We start from the raw sequence: 26,208 nt of genomic DNA, 5'->3' as shown, positions 1-26,208 counted from the left end.
ATAGGAATGTCTGTGTATGGTGTAATGTTATTCAGAATGTCTATAAATGGTATAATGTTTTATGTGGTATTTTTCACATTTTACAATGTTAATGGAGTTTTGAGGTAGTGAGGGTAAACAAGAAGCTATATATTTTATTTGCAAAATAATATATGACATGAATAAGTATGCTTATGTTCTGAAATTGATAAATATAAATATTTTCTGAAATTATTTTTCACTATGGAGCTCTTTGAAACAACTATGACATGGTGCCACATTTAGATGTGAATGACCTAGCATTTTTCTTGGCACTAAATATTACTTATGAAATTTTTTTTCTAGGCTTTTACCATCAAACATCTGCATGAAAGGTGATTCTAACGAAATTGATTTTGACATTTATCAATTAGGTAGCATTCATCGAACATTCGGTTAAACTCTAGTAGATAAACTTTCATGTTGTATCTATCATTTTATTCGATATTTCAGTTGGAGTTTTCAATTCATGTTGATAGCTATCTCACTCTAATTCAATCATGTTATAGACGAGAGTTTTTTTGAATCAAAAAATAAGTCCTTGCTAATAATAGGGCCTTCATTTATCCTCAATTTAGAAATTAAACAATATGAGGAATATGTGGAAGGAAATAAGGTGCATTGCAAGTGCATGACCTATTTCGGTGATTTATCCACTGGTTATTTTCATATGTTTCTAAATGTTTTAATCAACTCTTCATGCATGAATTAGATACCAATGACGATTCATGGGGCTAATTCTCTCAGATTTATTATGAAGAATGATTGCATTTGAAATGAATGGTGAATCTGATTGAAAACTTGCTCATTTTAGATTACTGTGTAATTTTATGAGCAAGAATTAGAACGAAATAAGTATAAAAAATAATAATATTGGTACTTGACACTAATGTGCTTGACAGTGAAATAATCGACCTTTATACCTAACCTTTCAATGGAAACATTCATCTCAAACATTATCTAACCCTTTTGAAATTGATTCATCCAATTCTTGACACATTGTTTGCTCCCATTTCGAGGTATTGTAAAATGATTTAGACCAGCCCATCTCTTGCGACACAATATTTTATCTCATTTGGAGGTATTTCAAGATTCAATCATTTTGCAAGATTCTTGATATTTGATTGTTTAGCATCTAAAACTGAACAAAAGGTGGGATTGCATGTTACAATGTAACATGGAAATGAAATCTTACTAAATATAATAGTACCACTTCACTTTCGTTGACCCCCACCTTGCTTTCAACCGACCCCACAATGTTGTGGCCACATCCATCCATATGGTTATGTAATATTCAATGCTTTTGTTGGTGATATACAAACTGTTATGTTTAATGAATGTCATTATAAATGATATATACACCATCACATGCAAATATTCAAATTGAACAATCTATATATCACCTGTCACAACACTGAGTGCTACAGATCCTGGTGGATAGAGGTGGTTCTAAATATTAGGGAAATTTTCCACAAATTATTTAAGATACTTAAATAGTGAATAAAACTATTTAAACTGATGAAATATAGAATGTATATCCCTGATATTACTATGTATACTATCCTTACAAATGGACCATGCAAAGGAAGACACACTCCAAGAGATCAGTAGACTATTGCATGAGATTTAAAAAAAAAATTGCATGCCTGATCCAGATTTAAACAGGAACGCAACAAATTACAGAGATAACCATATACACAAAGATGCAACGGAAATAATACTTCATTTCATTAATGGAAAATACTGAAATATGCTTACAACCAGAAATGGAAATAAACCAGCTAGGGCAATGGTAGCTTATCTCTGAGAAGAGATGTGTTGGATACATGCCTCTAAATTGTGTTACAATGAGGCTCGAAGGCCTATTTATTTTTGAGAAACAATGGAAAACCCTTAACATTCCAAAACCTAACCCTAGGAGATGAAACGCCAAATTGTGGGCCCTGTTTGGGGTAAATTGGTACATCAACTTCCCGGGGTTGTAACTTTGGCATATGATCTCCGTTTGACGCGTACAATAGCTCATTCGAAAGATCTACCCGAGCACTATCATTGTTGGAACGGGCGCCCCCGGATTCCCCAAAAAACGTCGTTTAGGGCCTCAAAACGGCTCCAGAAGTTCAGGACCCGAAAAACTGCTAAAAATAGTAAGTTGTGCTACAATTAAGGAAACTGAAAATGCTGAGAAAGACAATGGTGGGGGTCCAGGTGGACTTGGCAGGTGTCCACCAATATCCACCTGGATCATTCCTCCCCCCTTAGGAAGCAATGGTCTCCATTGCATTGAGCTCCTCCATGAGATGAGGAAACTTCTGCTGAACTTGTTCCCTGGTGAGCCACTTGCCCTGCTGAAGGAGTTGGCCTGCTTTGACAACTCGATACAGTTAGATATTCTGTTGGCGAGTGTTCTTTATCTGTATGTCCATGATCTGATCAGTTGCAGCTTGTTCCATGCAATCTGGATTTAATTCTGTGGGTTTGAGCTGTTCTGCAATGTCGGATGTGTCAAGCAATGGTGGAAAGTATGGCCGAAGGCGGTCCACATTGAACACTGGGTGCAGGCCAAGGAATGGGGGAATGCTGAGCTCAAATGTATTGTCTCCCATGGCCTTAGTAATGGTGTAAGGACCATATCGGAGTGGTCTCAATTTTCGATAGGCTCCAGTAAGGCGTTCCTTCTGTAAATGCAACCAGACTTTGTCGCCCACCTGAAACTTGTGTGGCACCCGATGTTGATCATGTCGCTGCTTGTACTTGGCATTTGATTTCTCAAGAATGTCATGGACCTGCTGGCGAATATGTTGGATGTGCTCAATGAAGCTGGTGGCCTTATCTGTTTCGGACTGGACATGAGTTGAATTCATGTGAGTAGCTGCAAGTGGCATGGCCACATCAATGGGGCATGTGGCTAGAATCCCAAACCCACCTAAAAAGGGCTATGGCCAGTGGAGCTATGAAGAGCTTCGTTGTAGCTGTGCTGAACATAGGGGAGGCTCTCGTCCCATGTGCGTGGATGCTTTGAGTTATACATGCGCAGAATGTGCACAATCATCCTATTGACAACCTCTGTCTGGCCATCAGTTTGAGGATGGAAGGCTGTGGACTTTATGAGTTTGGTGTCTAGCATTGACCAGAGACTGGACCAAAATGTGCTGAGAAACCGACTGTCCCGATCTGAGATGATAGACTGTGGGATCGCAAAGTGCACCCACACTCGTTCAAAGAAGAGTTTAGCAATGGCTTCTGCTGTGATATTCTTCTTGCAGGCCATCATAATGGCCATCTTCGAGAACCTGTCGACGACCACAAAAACATAGTCATTTCCATGTTTAGTGGAAGGAAGGCCTGACATGTAATCCATGGAGATGGATTCCCAAGGTCAACTAGGGGTAGGCAGCGGGGTATAGAGGCTGTGCTTCTTAATGGTCAGTTTGGAAATGGCACAGGCAGTACATGATCGGATGTACTTCCCAACATCCTGTCGAAGATTCGGCCAATAGAAATAATTTTGCAGTACTGCCACTGTTTTCTCGACCCCGAAATGCCCAGCAGCCTGACTGTAGTGTGCTTCCCAAATCATCTTGGCACGCTCGCTTGAAGGAACACAAAGGTGACCGAGGTGGCATAATACGGCATCCTAGAGGTGAAAATCTGCAACATGCTGACCCTCCAAGAGTGTCTAGTATGTGTGGCCGAATTCTGGGTTGCTTTTGTAGAGAAGTGGCCAATCAGAAGTCTCGTGTCCACAAGAGTTGAGCACGGTGGTTAGCGCCATGATTGGTGGTCGACTAAGGCAATCTGCAAAATTATTGGTGCTGCCCTTTTTATACTTGATATTCAAGTGAAACTGTTGCAGGTATGTAGACCACTTCTGATGGCGATCATTCTGCAATTTCCCTTGGGTCTGTATGAACTGCAGAGGTCAATGGTCTGTGTGGATGACCGTTTCCTTCCCCAAAATGTAATGCTTCCATTGTCGGCAGGCCTGTACAATGGAATACATCTCTTTATCATAAGTGGGGTACTTCCGGACTGTGTCTGAAAGTGTTTCACTGTGATATGCTAATGGATGTCCATGTTGAGTAAGGACTGCCCCAATAGCATAGTCAGAGGCATCTGTCTCTTCCTCAAATGGTTGTTGTAAATCTGGTAACGCGAGCACTGGTGCCGTGCAGAGGCGATCCTTCAACTCCCTGAATGCCTTCTGTTGAGATTCAGACCAAAAGAATTTTGCTTTCGCCCCGCCCTTGGTGACTTGACTCAAGGGCCAAGAAATATGAGAAAATGCCAACACAAACCTGCGGTAGAAGTTGGCAAGACCCAGAAAGCTGCGGAGCTCTGTTAGAGTGGTTGGAGAGGGCCAATCCCGAATGACTTGGATCTTGGTTGGATCGACATGCACCCCCTGTTCATCAATGATGTATCCCAGATACTGAACCTGGGTCATGCCAAAAGTGCATTTCTCCAAATTGGCACATAGCTTGTGTTGCCGCAGTGTTTGGAGAACCTGTCGGATGTGGTGGAGGTGCTCTTCCCAACTCTGGCTGAAGATCAGAATGTCATCCAAGTATACTACTACAAAGGAGTTGGTGAATGGCAGCAAGATGTCATCCATTAGCCTCATAAAAGTTGCAGGAGCATTCGTCAATCCGAAAGGCATGACCAACCATTCGAAGAGGCCCTCCTTGGATTTGAAGGCAATCTTCCACACATTGGAGGGTTCGATTGGTACTTGGTGATATCCTGACTTCAGATCGATCTTGATGAAATATTTCGCCCCCTTTAGTTGGTCTAGGAGGTCATCAATCCGCGGGATCGGGTACCTATTATGGACAGTGATCTTGTTCAGCGCCCGATAGTCAATACAGAGTCTCCACGTCCCATCCTTCTTCTGTACCAACACGATCGGACTCCCACAGGGCGATGAACTCGGACGGATGTGACCTTTATGCAGGAGCTCCTGAATCTGCCTCTTGATTTCATCGTTCTCCAGAACGGAGCGTCGATAAATTGGTCCATTGGGTAGTGGCGCACCTGCGGTCAGATCAATGGAGTGCTTGACTTGACAGTGCAGAGGAATCCCTGCCGGGGAGGTGAAGATGTCCTCGTACTCCTCCACAATCTTGTCCATCTGTAGTTGTCGTGCAGAGGGACCCCGTTTGGAGGCCACGGCCACTGTCTTCTGTTGGAAATAATACTGAGAGGGGGGGGTGAATCAGTATTATCAGATCAATAAAACTTTTTCAATGCTCAGAAACATATACGCTACTTCAGTTAAGTGAACCAGCGTGTACACGCTATTGTGTCTAAAGAAACCAACGTATAACCATAAATCTTATAATTTAGTTAGTTTATCTTCAGTTAAATGCATCAGGACATTATTCATCATATTAAGAGTAAACAGATGTAGTATAACAGAACAGATTATCACACAAAAGCCACACACATGAACACCATGATATAAGGTGGAAACCCAATGTGGGTGAAAACCACCTGCTGCAAGTCGTCTCTATCTTTCTTTAATAAGAACTTCAGTTTACAATCTTTTGTACTGGTGCAGCCTTATACCAGTACGCAGGCTACAACCTGCAGAAGGCTTCAACCTTCTCTCCTTCTCCAAACTTTCTTGGAAGGGAGCTCCAACCCCCTTTTCTCTTGTACTAGCTAAGATACTAGTACGTAGGTGCTGGCCTACAATCTTCTTTCCTCCAGGTACCACTTTTCATCAATTTTCAGACTGGATACTCCTGAAGCACAACATTACAATCTGAAGACCATAATTCATTCAACTTTCATAGCAGATTAAAAAACAACCAACAATCACTGAACCACTGAAAACCCTATCAAACCCAGTCACTAGAACACAGAGCAGACTACAGAACTCTGTAATAACAGTCAGACCCAGCTGCAGCCCAAAAATCAAGCTCCAAAAGATATACGCTACTTCAATGAAGGCAACCTGCATATACACGCGGTTTTACTGAAGACAACTTGCGTACAGATCTAAAAATAATTTTTGATAACTTGCAGCTGTACCAGACATCAGTTATACCCAGAACATAACATTGCGTCAGTCATGCAGATCTAGAAATACGCATAATCAACTATATAAAGATAGTTCATTTCAAACCATTTGATCCTGATCTCTCCTTAGATCTTGTTCTCCATCAACCGATGAGATCTCTCCTTAGCTTAGATCAAGCAATACATCATCAACCAATAACCTGCATACTGGATCTAATACTTCATCAGATATTCAAGCCATTTCAGATACCCTTGCCTAATGATTTCCTTCTCCTTATATAACCTTAGGCCTTGTTCAATACCAAGATCCAAAACCATAGAAATCCAATACCATCAACTTCAAAAACTAGGGATCAACACGTCCATCGAGACACCAAGGTCCAAAACCATAGGCACAACTTCCAAGGAATAACCGTCGTGGACCAAAGATAAGTTTTCCACATACACGCGCTTTTACTGAAGCCAGCCAGCGTGTACACGCAACTTGGTATATAGCGAACCAGCGTGTATATATTTTTCTTCATACTTGTAGACTGATCATCAATTCCTTGCTGCTATCCTTCTACACTATGATTTGTCATCAGTGTGATTTGCCTTCAAGGACAACACTTGTCTCATAATGCCAACAATCTCCCCCTTTGGACTTGATGACAACAACACCAAATCAAATCCCTCTCCCCCTTTTTCATCAAGGGCAAAGGGCTGTGCTCCCCCTGAGTACATGCTGATATCTTTGCTTAGCTGTGCTGAAACATGCTCCCTCTGACTGTAGGCAAGATCTGCAAAAGATGTTCATCAAAAGAACCAAGACTTATACACCATAAGGGACCTTCCTATCACCAAAAGACTCAATACATACATCCATACTCCCAACCAAGAGGGGATACATCAAAATCAACCAATTATATTACATCATTCATCCCAGGCATAGTGGGGAAACCAACATAGGCCGTTACATGACCTTGACACCATAAAAGAGATATCACAGAAGAGATACATGACATAGGGACAACAAATCTAGACCAAGACTTATGAAAGTCACAAGCAACATCTGATACACATCTTTTAGATCAGCAACCAAGATTTCCTTCTGCGCTCCTTCTCCTGAAACCAACAATAGTTGTGTACTAGAACCAAAAGCATCTAAATGCTAACAATGATTTATGAGACTTTAAGTTGCTCCCCCTGAACCTGTGCCTGCTGCACCCCCTGAAACTGTGCCTGAAGAATTCTGGCATACCCATCTCAGACCTTCTCCAACCGGAGTCTGCCCTTGCTGTTCAGAACTCCATATACGTGACTTCTCCTGCATAAAACAGCGTATGCACGCGGATATGCTTTCTGCAACACACGTACACCATACACGCGACTTTCGCAGCATAAATCGGCGTATATACGCGGATATCCCTTACGTAACTTACGTATACCAACTTTTCTGTAGAACAGACAAGCTTCAACAGCAGGATGAAGCATCAACTACTCCCAGCTTTTGTCTGAGATATTCAAAAGTTTCCCTGGGCAGTGGTTTTGTGAGAATATCAGCAACTTGTTCCTTAGAAGGAACATACTCCAGCTTGACCTTTTGCTCAAGCACTTATTCCCGAAGAAAATGGTACTTGATTGGTATGTGCTTGGTCTTTGAGTGCATGACTGGATTCTTTGAAATGCTGATTGCACTTGTATTATCACATAAGATAGAGACTGGTGGAGTGCAAGTGATTTGAAAATCCTGCAAGGTCTGCATCATCCAAAAAAGTTGTGTGCAACAAGATGCCGCAGCCACATATTCTGCTTCAGCTGTAGATAAGGCAATCGAACTCTGTTTCTTGCTGAACCAAGATACTAATCTGGAACCCATGAAGAAAGCACCACCACTTGTGCTTTTCCTATCATCCACACTTCCGGCCCAATCTGCATCTGTGTAAGCATGAAGAGTGAGATCTGTATCTCTAGGATACCATAAGCCATAGTTTTGGGTCCCTTGAAGATACTTGAAGATTCTTTTGACTGCCTGAAGATGAGTTTCCTTTGGGTTGGCTTGAAATCTTCCAACAATTCCTACTGCATGCATAATATCTGGTCGGGTACCTGTCAAATAAAGCAAACTCCCAATTATGGATCTATAAGTGGGTTGGTGAACTGTTGCTGATTCGTCATTTGCACAGAGGCTGCATCCTGTAACCATGGGGGTACAAACTGGCTTTGAATCTTCCATGCCATACTTCTTCAAGATCTTCTTGAGGTACTTGGTTTGAGACAAGAAAATACCTCCTTCATTTTGTTGGATTTGCAATCCAAGAAAGTATGTCAATTGTCCAAGTAATGACATTTCAAATTCTTTCTGCATAACCAAGGAAAAGTTCTGACTCATAGCCTCTTCATTGCTACCAAAGATAATATCATCTACATACACAACAAGTATTAGCAATTTGTTATTTTCAACTTTCATATAGAGATTGCTATCTGCTGATCCTTTTGAAAAGCCTTGTTGGTGAAGATATTTGTCCAACCGATAGTACCAAGCCCTTGGAGCTTGTTTGAGACCATAGAGAGCCTTTTTCAATCTGCATACAAGGTTTGGATCATTCCCAAGAATGAAACCATATGGCTGTTCAATATATACTTCTTCTTCTAAGTCTCCATTCAGAAAGGCTGATTTCACGTCCATTTGAAATACCTTGAAGTTTTGAAAGCTTGAGAGAGCAAGGAACATTCGGATGGCCTCAAGTCTTGCTACAGGAGCAAAAGTATCTTCAAAATCTATCCCTTCTTGCTGTACATACCCTTTACAAACAAGTCTGGCTTTGTTTCTAATTACTTCTCCATTTTCATTCAATTTATTCTTGAAGACCCATTTTGTCCCTATGACATTCTTATCTTTTGGTCTAGGAACCAGTTCCCAAGTGTTGTTCTTTTCGATCTGCTCAAGTTCTTCATCCATTACTTTGACCCAACATTCATCTTTGCATGCCTCTTTCACATTTTGTGGTTCGGTGGAAGAGAGTAATGCCAAATAGCTTGAAGCTTCTGCAATTCTTATTCTTGTTTGTATTCTTGCTTCTTTCTGCCCCACAATCTGAGATTCTGGATGATTCTTTTGAACATATCTGGATGGAGTCTTTTCTTCTATTCTTGTCTGCTCCTCTGGTTCTTCTTGAGGTTCTTCTTCTTCATCATTCTGCCTTTGAGGGTAGCCTTCATCTTCTTCAATGTCTTCATGATGAACTTGCTTAGGAATATATCCCTTCTCATCAACCACTACATCAATGCTGTCAACAATTCTGCCAAGTCTTTTGTTGTAGCACTTGTATGCTTTGCTATGTGGAGAATAACCAAGAAGAATGCCTTCATCTGCTCTTGGTTCAAGTTTTCTAAGTTGCTCATCAATATTCTTAATATAACATTTGCTCCCAAAGATTTTGAAATGCTTCACCGAAGGAGTCTCACCACTCCAGAGCTCATGAGGTGTTTGAGTGCTGTTTACTCGGACATTTGTTTTGTTAAGAATAATAACTGCAGCATGTGCAGCCTCACCCCAGAAAGTTGCGGGAGTACCTGATTCATCAAGCATAGCACGAGCCATTTGTTGGATTGTTCTGTTCATTCTTTCCACAATCCCATTTTGCTGAGGAGTTCTAGCTGTAGAGAATTCTCTTCTTATCCCATGTTCTTCACAGAAATCAAAAAATTCGTTTGAGGTAAACTCCCCACCTTTGGAGGTGGATAGTTATCCTTTATGGATACTTTGTTGAGGTTCTGCAAATCTATGCGCAACCTTATTTCTCCAGTCTTCTTTCGTACCGGGACCAAATTCGAAATCCAATCAGAAAACCTGATTGGAATAATGATGCCAGCTTTGAACAATTTGTTCACCTCTTTCTTAATGGATGACAGCAACTTTGGATTGATCCTTCTCAACTTATGTCTCAAAGGATTTTGATCCGGCGTGATAGGAATAGTATGCTAAATTATATCCTTGTCATACACCTTCAAATATGAATAAGCCCACACAAACACATGAGAAAATTCAGAAAGTAATCTAACATATTGGGCCTTTACCTCAGGAGACAATGCTTTTGATAGCTTTACAAGCTTGGGCTTGTCAGCTGTTCTGAGATTGACATCTTCAACTCCTTTGTTTGTAGGGACCAAGCTTAGCTTTCTTACAACATCATCTTGATCAAAAAGCTCCTCTAAAGGTATGAGACCTCTAGGAATAGTGTTGTCCTTCAGCTGTAATACCTCAATCTGATTCACCTCAATCTCTTGTTCACTGGTATCACAATCATCAACAATGGAAGCATTCTTGAATTTTCCTTCATTCTACAAAAATGCATTGATTTCATTATCATCCCAAAAAACTTGCCATTACCTTAAATTATCCAAAACAACAGGCCAATGTTTGACATGAATTTCAAACTTGTTGTTGGAGTTCATTGGGATCTTCAAACTTCTTGCCGTAGTAGCGAGTGAATCTGCATTAATGTTTTGAGTCCGGGGTACTGCTGTCAAGGTATATTCAGGAAACATTCTCAAAATATCTAGAACTACATTTCTATAGGCTCTCATCCGCGGATGCTTTGCTTGATACTCTCCCTTTACCTGTTTGATCACCAGCTCTGAATCACCATCGACAAAAATCCTTTCTGCATTCAGTTTCTTCAAAATTTTAAGACCTGTAATCAAAGCTTCATACTCTGCTTCATTGTTAGAGCAAGCAAAATCCAACTTGTAAGAACATACTCTATCATTACTTGGGACTTTGGTAGGCTAGAAAGTAGGGTTGTGAATCCAAATACCAATACCAGCACCGTCCATACCCATAGTGCCATCAAAGTCCGTGCTCCAAAGGCTGGCTTCATCTTCTAGATGCTGAATTTTGTTTCTTTCTATAACTTACCTTGGTTGATCACTTCATTTTTCTAATCTTCACTGTCCTTTTTCTGTTGTGTGGGATGCTCAGAGGAACTTGCTATTTTCTCTTTTTCCTGATTAAGGAGTGCTTTAAAATTCTTGGAAATTTCTGGTACATCATCTACTTCTACAAGCTGAATATCTAAATCATTCAATCCACTATCAGAGTACAAAAAAAATGACTCTAAATCAATATGTACAACATTTATTGGATGATTCATAGGCTTCTCTTTACTAGTGATCATGTACTTCATTTTCTTTTCCTGGTACAACTTTCACAATTGACCGAAAATAGGGATGGTAGCATAAGAGAAGTCAAGTTGTAAAGTGCCTTTGAGCTTAGCACCCCACGATATAGATAATAGCATACCAAAACAAGGTGGTATATCAACAAAAACCACATCCATCAAGACATTTTTGGCTGGGATTTGATCTAAAGAAACCACCAAATCTTTAATGAGTTCGATGAAACAAACTCTACCGGAGTCAAAGGAGTACAAATCATGATATTTCCGGGTAATATCGAGAACCAACTTCTCCATAATGGCTTTAGGGATCAAACTATGAGAAGCTCCAGAATCCAACATGGCATTATGAAGAATGTACTCATGCAATCTAAGAATCAGATAGAAGGGAGGGACTTCACTATCTTCAGGCTGACCTTCTATAGCGGGACCAAAAATGAGTTCAGGATGATCATCCTCGACATTCACCATGTGTGACAAAGGATCAATTTGAAATATTCTGGATACATGGTGTTTATAATTGCTATGCTTAACTAGCTCAGTCAAAGGAATGGACACTTTTAACTTAGCAATTTCACTTTCTAAATTAAAATCTTTTTCTACCTCTTTGACACCAATGTCCTTTTTCTCTGCTTTCTCTTTTGCTACACCATCCTTTTGCTGATTGTTCTTCTCATTTGCAGTGACACTTTTTGATGGTACTTTACTGGGACTCAGATCAACAAGTTCTTTCTGTTTCTTCTAAGTGTTTGAGGAATCATTCTTTGATTGCACATCCTTTCTTTTCTAAATGGGATTGACCAGTACATCTCTGCTCCTTAAAGAGTACTGCCTCTGCTGTGAAGACAAAGAATTCATATAACTGCATTGATAAACATCAGAGTCAGCCTCCAGAGCTACATAATTTACTAATATGTAATCTTCAACCCTTTGAATGTCTGGAACCTCTGTATATTCTTCATCTTCCATTAGAAAAATGGGCATACCATCGGTAGTGAAAAATGGTTTGCTTCAATTACCTAATCATCATCATCTTCTCCTTCCATTCCCTGAACATAATTTTTCTGCAAATGAGTTCTAATTTATTATTGTTGTGCTATTTGGTCTGGTGCCTTTTGTTCCCTCTGCTTGATCTGGAATTGGGACTGCTGCTGTCCTCTAAAGTTTGGATTACTGATTGGTGGTTCAGGTCTATCTATAATGGTTAGCCAGTCAACCATCTTCTGCATTGTTCGGATCAAAGTATCCATCTTGACATCTAAGGTAGATGCTTTCTCCTTTATGGTCAGTCTCTTTTCAGATCTCATTCTTGCTCTTTTGGCCAACAGATTGGCTTCTACACTTACAGTGTTCTTCTACATGTCTTCTAGTGTGGTGGGATCACATTCCCGTAAGTGATATGCCATATCAGCATCGAAACCGTCTAGAGAATTGAGCAAGGATAACCCCTTTGGTGGTTTAATGTTGTCCATAATAGCATTGTAGACTGCATTAAACCTCACACAATAATCTTGCACACTTACACCGACATTCCTTTTGATGTTTTCATACTCAGACAAAATTTGGAGTGGATTCTTCTTTACTTCCCACCGATCCAGGAATTGCCTATGTAGGAATGGCAAAGTGGTGATAGAGGTTGCGGGTAAAGCTCTGAACCATTTTCGAACTTCACCTCCAACGCTTTGTACAAACAATCTCATAGTCACATCTTCTATCTCAACCTCATGAAGGTCAAAAAATTCATTCATTCTATCAACATGATGTTGAGCTGTAATGTTTTGAGTGGCATCAAAAAGAGGTATTTTAATTTGGTAATCAATAGGCATATCACCAAGATTATGAGGTAAAACAAGGGGTGCATAATAGGCAACCATGACTTGAGGTGGATTTGAAACAACGGTTGGATTTCTAGGGTTTAATGGAGTGGTTGATGGAGAAGTAGGGGTAATAGGTGTTTGATAGGATATGATAGGTTGAAAGGGAAGGGTAGGTATAAACTAAATTTGGGAATGTACTTCAGAGGTTGATGGGAATAACAATGAACTGAGGGCAGTGGACACTGTTTCAGAAAACTCAGGGATCTTAGTAGTAGCAAGGGATGATTGAGGAGAATTTAGGATATACTCATCAATTGATCGGTTTTCCTTTTGAATTTTGAGATCTGCAATAAACTCCAGATCTAGAACGATATCGTCAAGTGCACTTTCAGATTTGGTTCTAAATAGAGAAAGGTCAAACGACAAATTGAAAGAGAGATCTTCTAAGAACAACCACTCATCTGGGCAGGAATCTACTTTTATCGTAGGTGTCAAGCTGACTAAACTTTCTAGTCTTTTGAGTCTTCTTGAAATCAAGTTAGGATTATCCACTACTGGTGCAGGATTGGGATCAGGATTGGCCCTAGTGTACTTTCTCAAAGACAGTGTGCTCAAAATTTCAAAGTTTTTTATATTTCTTTACAACTTTCTATTTCAGCCTAGGAAATTCTAAAACTCATCATCCAAAGTTCAAGAATTTAAATGAAAGATCTTACTGGGGTGATTAGTCTTTCATTCCACAGTATGGTCACCACTATGTTATCACCTAGATTGACCTCAGGCTAAAGGGAGGCAATGCCAGGGTAACCACAAACCAAGCTTAGGCAAGTAGGTAACTCTACTAGGCCGGGATAGGTCTCTCTCCATAAGGATATCAGTGAAGATGAGTGGATTAGTTAAAGGATTTTAGGCTAGGTATAACATCACAAAAAATTTATTGGATTTTGAAGGGGTTTTGGCAGATCGGGAGGAGCTAGGTAGTTTAGGTGTGGGAAATTAGGTCAGAAATGCAGGGTGTTCTATTGGGCAAGGTAGGCAGAGGCTTTAGAACTCTTGGGCTTGATGGGGTGAGATGTTTAAGACTAGTGAGAAGATAAGAAGGGCATGTGACAACTATGGGTCCTTGCTAGACTACAGAAAACATGAAATGATGAATGATTTCCCAAGGCAGAGCACTGATATAATGGATTATACCTATCAAACTTGAAAACAGTCAACTAGAAGCAATGAAATGATAGATGGAATAAATAAAACATATAAACATATAATCAGAGAAGAAGAAACTGTACTAGAACTCCATACCACAGGGATCCCATAAAAATAGCTGCAAATCTTATTAATTTCCTACCAAATTGCTTACAAAAGGTGTACAATCAATGTCTGAGCATCGAGTTGAGTCCAACCCTTTACAATGAGAAAGAAGGAGAATATATAGACATGATTTCAAACTCCTCCCATTCTTAGGGTTCGAATCCCTAAGATGAGGAGCTAATCTAACTAATACTGAACAAGAAACAGGAATACAGGCATCATCAACAACTTGCCTCTAAAAGTGAAAAACTAATTCATTTGAGCTCAAACTAACTTCTAAAGCAATGAATTTACCCTATATAAATATTTATCTATCATAATTACATGGCAATTCATCATTTAAAATATTAAATCATCCACCATGAGAGATAATCCATGATTAAAGTAAAAAAACTAGAGAAACAGCAACCCTGAGCAAAACTGTCAAAAGCGCAGTGCCACTTTCACGTCCCTTTTGGAGGCCTTCCCAGCATTCAAATTGAGCCCATGATATCTCATTCAAATTTTCCTCAAGTATACTTTCCAAAACACCTAGAGTTTCTGAATTTTAAGCTCATTTGACCCCACAAAACTTGGTTCTCCCAAGACTTCTTCTGTGTGTCCAAAAAGTGGCAGAAAGGTCATTTTTAGGGTGTGTTTTGACCATTTGGTGGACCAGTTCTGCCCCAAAAACTTTGAAACTTGCTAGGGTGCATGTCCTCATTGCTTGGAACCCAAAAATGTAAACCATTTCTTCAATGGATGCCCCTAGGTAAAGCGCAGTGCCGGTGGCGCTGCACTCATAGGCAGTTTTCCTGTGTATTGAAATCCAAAATTTGCAAATGACAAAATTTGCTCAAAAATTTTTCAAAATTGGTGATAAGCACCATCATCATGTGATATAATGAGCCAAGGAAGCTTTAGCCAGCATCCTATGTCTATCCTCCTCTTTCTTGCCTTTCAAGGCCCGCCTTAGCCTAGTTTTCATTCTCTTGACCCTCATATTGCAAATCTTGTTTCGAGTCCTATAATGATAGGCCATGTGTTTGATCATCTAATTATCTATGTTGGCCTTCCATAGAAGCTTCTCAAGGTGCAAGTTGACTCTTTCAATCCAATTCTCCCTATCAACTTCAATCTCCTGCCTAATATGAGTCAAAGTGACTTGTGCTTCTCTGCCACTTTGTCGTTTCAACTTGACCATTTCTAGCTCCATGAGGACTTGTTTGTCACTCAATTGTTTGTTTTCTTGCTCCAAGTATGTAATGACGTATTTTTCCCTCTCCAAATTGTCTGCCAAAGCTTGCACTTGAGCTTCTCTTTCCTGTATGATGATGTCCTTGATGGTTTCTTCATCCTGAGCCTCTAAGTCAATGATTTCAACCCCATGACGAGTATAACGTTGTTGCGGCTCCTCATGCTCAGTCAATTCAAAGTCCCTTCCTCCTCATCATCAAGACTCTGATCTGGCATCTTTTCCTTGCCTTTGTGGAGCTGTTGCACCTTTACCTGCTGTGTCAATGAAGAAGGCAAGGCTCCTTCGACATCCCGTGGAGAAAACACTTATCTATCTGCCGCAAATAATCTCCTAGTGCCCCTCTGATATGTCATGTAGATGGGCACCTTCGTATTTCTTGTCTCCTTGGCCTACTCATTTATTTTCACTGGGCTAGAAGGTCGTCTTGTTTCTTGAGGCATTGGTGAAGGAATTTGAGGACCTCTAAAGATCTCATGAGAAATAAAGGTCTCCCCAGGGATGTTAAGGAGACTGAGATGATGAAGGACAATGACCTTGATCAGAGAGTAATGATAAATGCTGCTCATCTACTGAGGGTAAGGCTTCCTTTGGACAATAAAATCCATCTTATCAATACTCTTGAACAAGTAGTAAGGGAGGTTTAAAATCCTCACCTTGGTAAAATGCATGAGGAGCATGATGTGATAAATGTTCAGCGTGGAGAACCTGCCCTCACAAGTGAAATACTTCATGATGATTTTCATCATGGGGACATACTTGTTCTCAAGAAACCTGAAAGGAAAGCGCCCGTGTTAATTTTCACTGGGAAAATCGGGCAAAAGCATAGTGCCAGGTGAAAAGCGCAGCTCCTGTCTGCAAAAGCGCAGTGCCAGTATGCTTTAGCCAAAAGCACAGTGCCACTCTGCCAAAAGCGCAACGCCGAGCTTTCTTCACTCTAGCTCACTCAAGCTTGTTTTCTTTTCTCACCTCTTCACTCCTTTCTTGGCAAATGAAGATCATGAATTTGAAAATGAAATGTGAGGGCTTAAATATGAGTGGATTTTAATTTTTCAGTTGAAAAACCCACTTTTCTAAAGTTTCCTGTTCTTCTTTAAAACTCTATTTTAAAGCCTTTTTCTTCTTTGTGTCTTTGCAGGTGGATAAATGCTCAATTTGACTTGATTTTTGCAGTGTTCTTTGTCTTGCCACAAGGAGAAATTCTCTAGTGCAGCTGAGATCAATTATTACATATAGGGACTTAAAATTACATATGAAATACAAATAAACTTAAAATACTCTGTTTGTTTTTGAGGTGAAAACTAAATTAGGTTAAAAGATCATAACTCAGTAGCTATGACTTACAAACCATCATGCTTGATTTATCAATCATCCTCATACCCTTGTTGACCTTTATTTACAGTTTAAAATCAAACTTTTGACCTTGGTGGTGAAACCCTAAGACCTAATGAAATCATGCCCTATGACCTAATGAAATGATGACTGCAGATTGATCATAAAACCATAACTGAAGACAACCTGAAGAAGGATCAATAAGTATACTCTATGAGGGAAAAAATTAGATTTTCTGAAGATAGGACAACCATCAGTGGATCGGTATGTCATGACCTAATGGAATGATGCAAAATTTTCAGTATGGGACCCCTAAAATGAAAATGCAAAGAGCGAATTTTGATCCCTAATGGAAGTATGCAGATGCTGACAGTAACAGAAAGTTTGTAGGGCCTTGAAAGTGGATATGACTGAGAAATTGACCAGTCAAATGTTAGTGAAGGCTCAGACCTTGAAATTATGTGCAAGGAGAGGTTAGGATATTCACCAACCAACTTGACTAGAAACTCTTGTGTGAAGTTGAAAGCTTTTGAGTCAAATGATAAAACAAGTAAAGATGTATAAGGAAAGAGAAAAGATGAGGAAAAAAACATGTCGAATCACCAATCTCTTTATCAGATGATGAGCATGCGAAATACAAAGAAGTTGATCACTATGATCTGTCTACATTTTCTGATAGTATAACACTAATGCACTAGTATGCATTGGAGTCATGGCTATAGGGTCAAACCTTCTTGTTCATGGACCTTTTTCAACTAGAAAAGAATCTGTAATGTCTAGCTATGCAAACATGTCTATCAGAACTATGGATAGAGAGCTAACATAAGTATACACTTTTAGATTTCACAAATGTTGATGGTATGAATGTCATGTATTCAGTCTCTAATACACAATAAAGTTTTTCACCATTGATATTCTGTGTTTGTCATTTTTCTATAATCATCTAGTAGATGCAATTTATAACATTGTTGTAAAAGATGATGAGTCAATAGAGTCTTCTATGGAATCTGGAGCACCAACAATAGAAGTACATGATCATTGAGCTTCTAACCTTGAAGTATATTAGGAAATATTTAGTTTCAAGCTATAGCTCAAGGATTTTTTGATGTAGGTATTTGAATATCTGGATTCCCCCTTCAACACACATACACACATTCTCACTCTCATCTCCATGTTTCCACATAATATTTTTGCATATATGGATTTATTTTATCTATTAAATTTTTGAACATGTTGTGGTCTTCTCAAGTCTAGACTAGAGATAACATGTAAAATTTGGATTGTATTGCAGACCTGTGGTTTCATTAGAACCACCAAAAGTTATTTCTATGTAATATATTCATTGTCTTGGTCCAAGTCAAACAATAAAGGAGGATCTATATGTTTCCTTTCATCATCAGTTAACACCTCTCAATTTCGGTGTCTATTGCAATAAAAAATGCTATTTTGTTAGATTGAGGCCTGAAATAGGGTCCTTGTTAAGACCAGTTCCCATGAATTCATCTAGATTTACATCTAAAGAATATCAGATGTCAAGCATGCTGGAAAATTCTCGTAGGTGAAATTAAAGCTTTCATGTAAAGATAGTTTATCTATGTATTCTTATACTACTACAGATAGTTTATCTACGAATTGTTACAATACTAATGGTAGAGTGGAACTGATTTTATGTGATGATATAATCATAATTGACATCGCTTGGAATTTCTTGCACCATATTAAGATGCCATACACACTTCAGTGTATTGAGCCCTCCTTCATGGCAATATTCTATGTATTTCTTCATGATAATCGAGGTGACCATGATATGGCTTTGAAAATAGGTTGGGTATCGTAAACAAAAAGGTGGTGTCATAGATAATTTGGGTTTCTTCCATATTTGTAGAGAGGACTTAGCATCCTTTTGGGAAAACGTGTCATTCCCTGTACAGATAGATCAATTTCAGTGTTTTGAATTGGTGAAGATCAAGGCTTAAATTCTCTCACATGGGAATTCATTCCAATTCATCTTTGACTAGAGAAACTGATGAAATTGATTGAATTGTATAGACATCTGATTTTGTTCTCTATTTTTTTATAGAAAATATTCAGTAGGTTTTTTAAAATATTATACATTAATTGATGTTTCTCTACATGCATTCATAATAAATTGTTACATCACCCTTTCTTCCTTGGAATTTATAGATGGAAGGGGGCTTAAATTCTAGCTACAATAGTTGTTGGTAACCCGAAGTGACTCAACCAAACCTGTGATCGATGGCCTCCTGATCAGCAACATGCATTGGGAAAATGGTTTGGGCAATTGAGTATGGTTGAATTTCTCTCATATGTAGTGTTTGGGATGAAGCTTGAAGAGTTGTGGTGCAATATGATTTTTGTTTATCATTCTCTATAAATTCTTTAATTTTCAAGGATCTATGGATGTAATTTTTGAATGATGTTCATTCCTTCACTAGATAAGAAATATTCCTATCATACACATTCATAACAAGATCTTCATTCTCAAGTTCAATCATACATAAAAGAGGTTAAATCATCAACATTATTAAATAATTGCATTGGATAAATAGCTTTAGAAATTTCAATTTTATCAACCATAAGAGCATGAGGAAATATCTTGCTTGAGCATTAAATATTTAACTTAGTTAATGTGCCCTACCTTGATTAAAAATTATAATGTATGGCCTTAAAAAAAATTGACAATGTGCTTGGCCAATTGTAAGAGACTTAGAGCCTATTCATGATGGTTGAAGTGCACTGGAAAAGGAAATCAATGACCACTGTGTGCATGTTCCTTCTCCATCTTCATGTTCTCTTTGTTGACTATTAATTTCCTTATGTGCTATCTAGAAAGATAGACTTTGTTTAGTAATTTGTGATCTTATGGATAATAATCCCTTGTGGTAGTTTTCCTTTTTTAAACTATGGTAGTTATATGTTTAAGTTCCAGGACATTCATCTCATGGATGTTGCTTTAGCGGTCCACAATTTTACTTAAAAGAATATCTTTCTTGGTTTTGGTTGTAGACATTACAGTGTGCAAAATTGATTGCAAAAGAACCAATGGTGATTGGTCATGAGTTTTCTGGAATAATTGAGGAGGTTGGCAATGAAGTGAAATATTTGGTCCCTAGTGACCATGGAACTTTGGAGTCTGGAATATCATGTTGGCAGTGTGAGAAATGTAAGAAAGGTTCCTACAATTTGTGTGCCGAGATGAAGTTGTCTGCAACACCTCACGTGCATGGTTCCTTGGCCAATCAGGTTTGTATTTACATCCCTTTTCCTCTCTAAGGTAAGGGCCTTTTTTTTTCTTACGTAAGGATAACCGTATGAAACAAAGAAGTTTGTTTTGTATCTATATCATTTGATTGCATATGGAAATGTGGTTTGATAACTAAGTTCAAGTTCATGGTTAGGATATACTTCTATGAAAATTTGTGAATCATCAAGAACTTATTGCCTCTATTAATATTTTCAGACAGTATCATCAATAGACAAGAGATAAATCTTAAGAGAATGGATTATCCCTTTTGCTCCAACTTCCCATTGAGGAATAATTTTCATCTATATTCGAGTAGCAAGTTAACTATTCAAAAGAAAATTTACCATACAAAAAGTTCCAACATGCTCATTGTATCTTTGATTTTGCTTAAGCAAGTTCTTGTCCAATGCCTCTTATGCTGCAACTTATAAAGCCTTAAATTCAGCATTGCAAAGAAGCTAATTGGGACTTAATTAAATAAGAAAGTTGTAGTAACCTATGATTTATTTCATAGTGACTTTCGTTAGTAATTATTGTGGGAACTGGTGTTACGAATTGTTTGTCGGTCACTGATAGCTTTTCCTATTAGGATAATGGAATCCTCCACAAATTTTTAGATCAACCTTTCTTTTCATAGCTTCCAAATATGTGGCATGAACATTTTTTAGAATTTGTTCATGATTAAACCATTTTCAAATGATAGGTTTTGAATGAAAAAATATCCTAATGAATATGATATTGATGGAAATACAAAATGAATATGGTTCTGATTCCTCAATCACCTAATCAATAAATGTTATTCCTTTGAGAAGAGCATTATTCAATGAACCTTATATGACTTCAGTCTTCAAATTTGGTTATGACCTCTTCCAAAATTAATGTAAACTTCTGGTTATGACCTCAATGTACTCAAACCTTCAAGTGTGGGTTATAACTTTGATGATGATACATAGATAATTGATCTAGGCAAATCATAAATATTTACCACTTTTCTAGTTTCAAACTGTGTTCTTGCACATATTGGTTCGTTGTCTTCGTAGATGCTTAACTGGTTAGTGATAATTGTTCACATATTTATCTCAAACTATTTATCAATTACACATGATTGTAATTAGGATTTAACTATCTTTCAATTATTATGTTCAACAACTTCCAACAAGTCTTTTTTTGAATCCAGAAGGCATTATTTGTGTCAAAAATATATTTTTCTTCACATTTAATTTCAATATGATATTATATTATTTCATAGAAAGATGACTTCTATAGTCCAATATGAGGAGTGGATGTTTAATTCCTTCGATGCTCAACAGTATGAGGGATATGTTTAATTTCTTCTATGTTTAACATGGATTTTACATGTAACATTTAAAAAAATAATAATAATCTTTTTTCAACATGAACCTTAAATAAAATACTTGTATCTATCATGCTCTTAAAGAGATCAAATCCTTGACTGTTACGAGACTTTCCTAAAGTTTTTCTTAATTTAAACAGGTTTTCACTTGGAGAAACTTGATCGATCTCAATAAATGATACATGATAGGTTAGGAGTTAAAAAAGATTTATGCTAATTTACCATTTAGGATTAAGACTGGTGTAATAGCTTAGCCTGCAGCTAAAAATTAACTGTTGACCTTTCGGTAAGTTAGGAAACTTATATAGCTATTCATCTTCTTTTATTGAAGACATCATTTCAGTCTAACACAATATTTATCTACATCTTGATGTATATAGATAATTCATATTATTCATAGTTTCCTACATATGACAATTTGATAATTGTTTAATTTTGAATTATAGATTGTTCATCCTGCATATTTATGTTTCAGGTTGCCAAATAATGTAATTCTAGAGGAAGGTGCCATGTTTGAACCACTGAGTGTTGGGGTTCATGCTTGTCGTTTTGCTTTTGTAGTACCTAAGAGAAATGTCTTAGTAGTGGGGGTAGGTCCTACCGACCTTGTCATCGTGCTATATGCACGTGAATTTGGAGCTCCACGGATTATTATTGCTAATGTAGATGAAGAGCGTTTGTCAATGGCTAAAAATGTTGCCTCCAATGAATGTATCTTAGTTTTCAGAGACTCTAAGGCATAATGCTAATCATGTCGTTACTTGTATTCACATATGTATGATGATTAAGTGGTGAAAAGTTTTATGGATGGGATAATTTCCTACCAAATTCTTTTTTCTACTAATTGGGATGATGATATTTCAGGATATTGATGAAGAAGTGACTCGCATACAAAATGCTATGGGTGGAAACATAGATGTAACTTTTGATTGTGTTGGTTTTGCTAAAACCATGTCGATGACTCTAAAGGCTACATTTGTTGGTGGTAAGGTATGCCTTGTGGGAATGGGCCATAATGAGATGACTGTGCCAATCACTCTAATTGTTGCCATGTATGGTCTTCTCATATCTGATATTCCACATTCAATATTTATTTTCTGAAGCATATCAGGAGTATATTTTTGCATTTCATTTTAGGGAAGCATTTATGCTCATGTCGATTCCGCTCATTTTGGTGTTTTCCTCTACATGAACACTTGGCCTTTATGCTTGGAATTATTAAGGAGTGGAAAAGTGGATGTCAAACCCTTGATCACCCATTGGTTTGGCTTCTCTCAGAAGGAAGTGGAAGAAGCTTTTGAGACTAGTGCTGGTGGGGGGAATGCAATCAAAGTCATGTTTAATCTTTGAGCAGAATATGGTGTAGAGAACCTAGATAGGAATGTCTATATATGGTGTAATGTTATTTAGAATGTCTATAAATGGTATAATGTTTTTTGTGGTATTTTTCACTTTTTACAATGTTAATGGAGTTTTGAGGTAGTCAGGGTAAATATGAAGCTATGCATTTTATTTGCAAAATAATATATGACATGAATAAGTATGCGTATGTTCTGAAATTGATAAATATAAATATTTTCTGAAATTATTTTTCACTATGGAGCTCTTTGAAACAACTATGACATGGTGCCACATTTAGATGTGAATGACCTAGCATTTTTCTTGGCACTAAATATTACTTATGAAATTTTTTTTCTAGGCTTTTACCATCAAACATCTGCATGAAAGGAGATTCTAACGAAATTGATTTTGAAATTTATCAATTAGGTAGCGTTCATCGAACATTCGGTTAAACTCTAGTAGATAAACTTTCGTGTTGTATCTATCATTTTATTCGATATTTCAGTTGGAGTTTTCAATTCATGTTGATAGCTATCTCACTCTAATTCAATCATGTTATAGACGAGAGTTTTTTTGAATAAAAAAATAAGTCCTTGCTAATAATAGGGCCTTCATTTATCCTCAATTTAGAAATTAAACAATATGAGGAATATGTGGAAGGAAATAAAGTGCATTGCAATTGCATGACCTAATTCGGTGATTTATCCACTGGTTATTTTCATATGTTTCTAAATGTTTTAATCAACTCTTCATGCATGAATTAGATACCAATGATGATTCATGGGGCTAATTCTCTCAGACTTATTAAGAAGAATGATTGCATTTGAAATGAATGGTGAATCTGATTGAAAACTTGCTCATTTTAGATTACTGTGAAATTTTATGAGCAAGAATTAAAACGAAATAAGTATAAAAAATAATAATATTGGTACTTGACACTAATGTGCTTGACAGTGAAATAATCGACCTTTATACCTAACCTTTCAATGGAAACATTCATCTCAAACATTATCTAACCCTTTTGAAATTGATTCATCCAATTCTTGTGACACATTGTTTGCTCCCATTTGGAGGGATTGCAAAATGATTTAGACCAGCCCATCTCTTGCGACACAATATTTTATCTCATTTGGAGGTATTTCAAGATTCAATCATTTTGCAAGATTCTTGATATTTGATTGTTTAGCATCTAAAACTGAACAAAAGGTGGGATTGCATGTTACAATGTAACATGGAAATGAAATCTTACTAAATATAATAGTACCACTTCACTTTCGTTGACCCCCACCTTGCTTTCAACCGACCCCACAATGTTGTGGCCACATCCATCCATATGGTTATGTAATATTCAATGCTTTTGTTGGTGATATACAAACTGTTATGTTTAATGAATGTCATTATAAATGATATATACACCATCACATGCAAATATTCAAATTGAACAATCCATATATCACCTGTCACAACACTGAGTGCTACAGATCCTGGTGGATAGAGGTGGTTCTAAATATTAGGGAAATTTTCCACAAATTATTTAAGATACTTAAATAGTGAATAAAACTATTTAAACTGATGAAATATAGAATGTATATCCCTGATATTACTATGTATACTATCCTTACAAATGGACCATGCAAAGGAAGACACACTCCAAGAGATCAGTAGACTATTGCATGAGATTTAAAAAAAAAATTGCATGCCTGATCTAGATTTAAACAGGAACGCAACAAATTACAGAGATAACCATATACACAAAGATGCAACAGAAATAATACTTCATTTCATTAATGGAAAATACTGAAATATGCTTACAACCAGAAATGGAAATAAACCAGCTAGGGCAATGGTAGCTTATCTCTGAGAAGAGATGTGTTGGATACATGCCTCTAAACTGTGTTACAATGAGGCTCGAAGGCCTATTTATTTTTGAGAAACAATGGAAAACCCTTAACATTCCAAAACCTAACCCTAGGAGATGAAACGCCAAATTGTGGGCCCTGTTTGGGGTAAATTGGTACATCAACTTCCCGGGGTTGTAACTTTGGCATATGATCTCCGTTTGACGCGTACAATAGCTCATTCGAAAGATCTACCCGAGCACTATCATTGTTGGAACGGGCGCCCCCGGATTCCCCAAAAAACGTCGTTTAGGGCCTCAAAACGGCTCCAGAAGTTCAGGACCCGAAAAACTGCTAAAAATAGTAAGTTGTGCTACAATTAAGGAAACTGAAAATGCTGAGAAAGACAATGGTGGGGGTCCAGGTGGACTTGGCAGGTGTCCACCAATATCCACCTGGATCATTCCTCCCCCCTTAGGAAGCAATGGTCTCCATTGCGTTGAGCTCCTCCATGAGATGAGGAAACTTCTGCTGAACTTGTTCCCTGGTGAGCCACTTGCCCTGCTGAAGGAGTTGGCCTGCTTTGACAACTCGATACAGTTGGATATTCTGTTGGCGAGTGTTCTTTATCTGTATGTCCATGATCTGATCAGTTGCAGCTTGTTCCATGCAATCTGGATTTAATTCTGTGGGTTTGAGCTGTTCTGCAATGTCGGATGTGTCTAGCAATGGTGGAAAGTATGGCCGAAGGCGGTCCACATTGAACACTGGGTGCAGGCCAATGAATGGGGGAATGCTGAGCTCAAATGTATTGTCTCCCATGGCCTTAGTAATGGTGTAAGGACCATATCGGAGTGGTCTCAATTTTCGATAGGCTCCAGTAAGGCGTTCCTTCTGTAAATGCAACCAGACTTTGTCGCCCACCTGAAACTTGTGTGGCACCCGATGTTGATCATGTCGCTGCTTGTACTTGGCATTTGATTTCTCAAGAATGTCATGGACCTGCTGGCGAATATGTTGGATGTGCTCAATGAAGCTGGTGGCCTTATCTGTTTCGGACTGGACATGAGCTGAATTCATGTGAGTAGCTGCAAGTGGCATGGCCACATCAATGGGGCATGTGGCTAGAATCCCAAACCCACCTAAAAAGGGCTATGGCCAGTGGAGCTATGAAGAGCTTCGTTGTAGCTGTTCTGAACATAGGGGAGGCTCTCGTCCCATGTGCGTGGATGCTTTGAGTTATACATGCGCAGAATGTGCACAATCATCCTATTGACAACCTCTGTCTGGCCATCAGTTTGAGGATGGAAGGCTGTGGACTTTATGAGTTTGGTGTCCAGCATTGACCAGAGACTGGACCAAAATGTGCTGAGAAACCGACTGTCCCGATCTGAGATGATAGACTGTGGGATCGCAAAGTGCACCCACACTCGTTCAAAGAAGAGTTTAGCAATGGCTTCTGCTGTGATATTCTTCTTGCAGGCCATCATAATGGCCATCTTCGAGAACTTGTCG

The 26,208-nt window shown here is 38.3% G+C and overlaps 1 protein-coding gene across 1 annotated transcript; it reads left to right on the top strand.

The window, feature by feature from the left end:
- Positions 1 to 6: 6 nt before the first annotated feature.
- LOC149154113 (sorbitol dehydrogenase-like) lies at positions 7 to 22,874 on the top strand. The gene is made up of 5 exons (XM_089444052.1): positions 7 to 66; positions 19,923 to 20,159; positions 21,961 to 22,251; positions 22,379 to 22,558; positions 22,652 to 22,874. Exons 1-5 carry the CDS (start codon positions 7 to 9, stop codon positions 22,862 to 22,864), a joined length of 981 nt encoding a protein of 326 aa, XP_089300178.1. The 3' UTR covers positions 22,865 to 22,874.
- Positions 22,875 to 26,208: the final 3,334 nt, after the last annotated feature.

This window comes from Pinus tabuliformis, chromosome 9 (genome assembly GCF_031772625.1).
Source record: "Pinus tabuliformis cultivar Carrire ecotype Pingquan chromosome 9, CPIR1, whole genome shotgun sequence".
Classification (NCBI taxonomy): Eukaryota; Viridiplantae; Streptophyta; class Pinopsida; order Pinales; family Pinaceae; genus Pinus; species Pinus tabuliformis.
Note: the sequence above shows the minus strand (reverse complement) of the source record. Positions and strands in the feature narration are given on the sequence as shown.

What these genes read in the sequence shown, in the direction of transcription:
- LOC149154113 (XM_089444052.1), top strand. Translation starts at nt 7, where the DNA reads ATGTCTGTGTATGGTGTAATGTTATTCAGAATGTCTATAAATGGTATA. An exon ending in ATGGTTCCTTGGCCAATCAG is followed by an intron (nt 20,160 to 21,960) that starts GTTTGTATTTAC and finishes TTTGAATTATAG; the next exon opens with ATTGTTCATCCTGCATATTT. An exon ending in CTGTGCCAATCACTCTAATT is followed by an intron (nt 22,559 to 22,651) that starts GTTGCCATGTAT and finishes ATTTCATTTTAG; the next exon opens with GGAAGCATTTATGCTCATGT.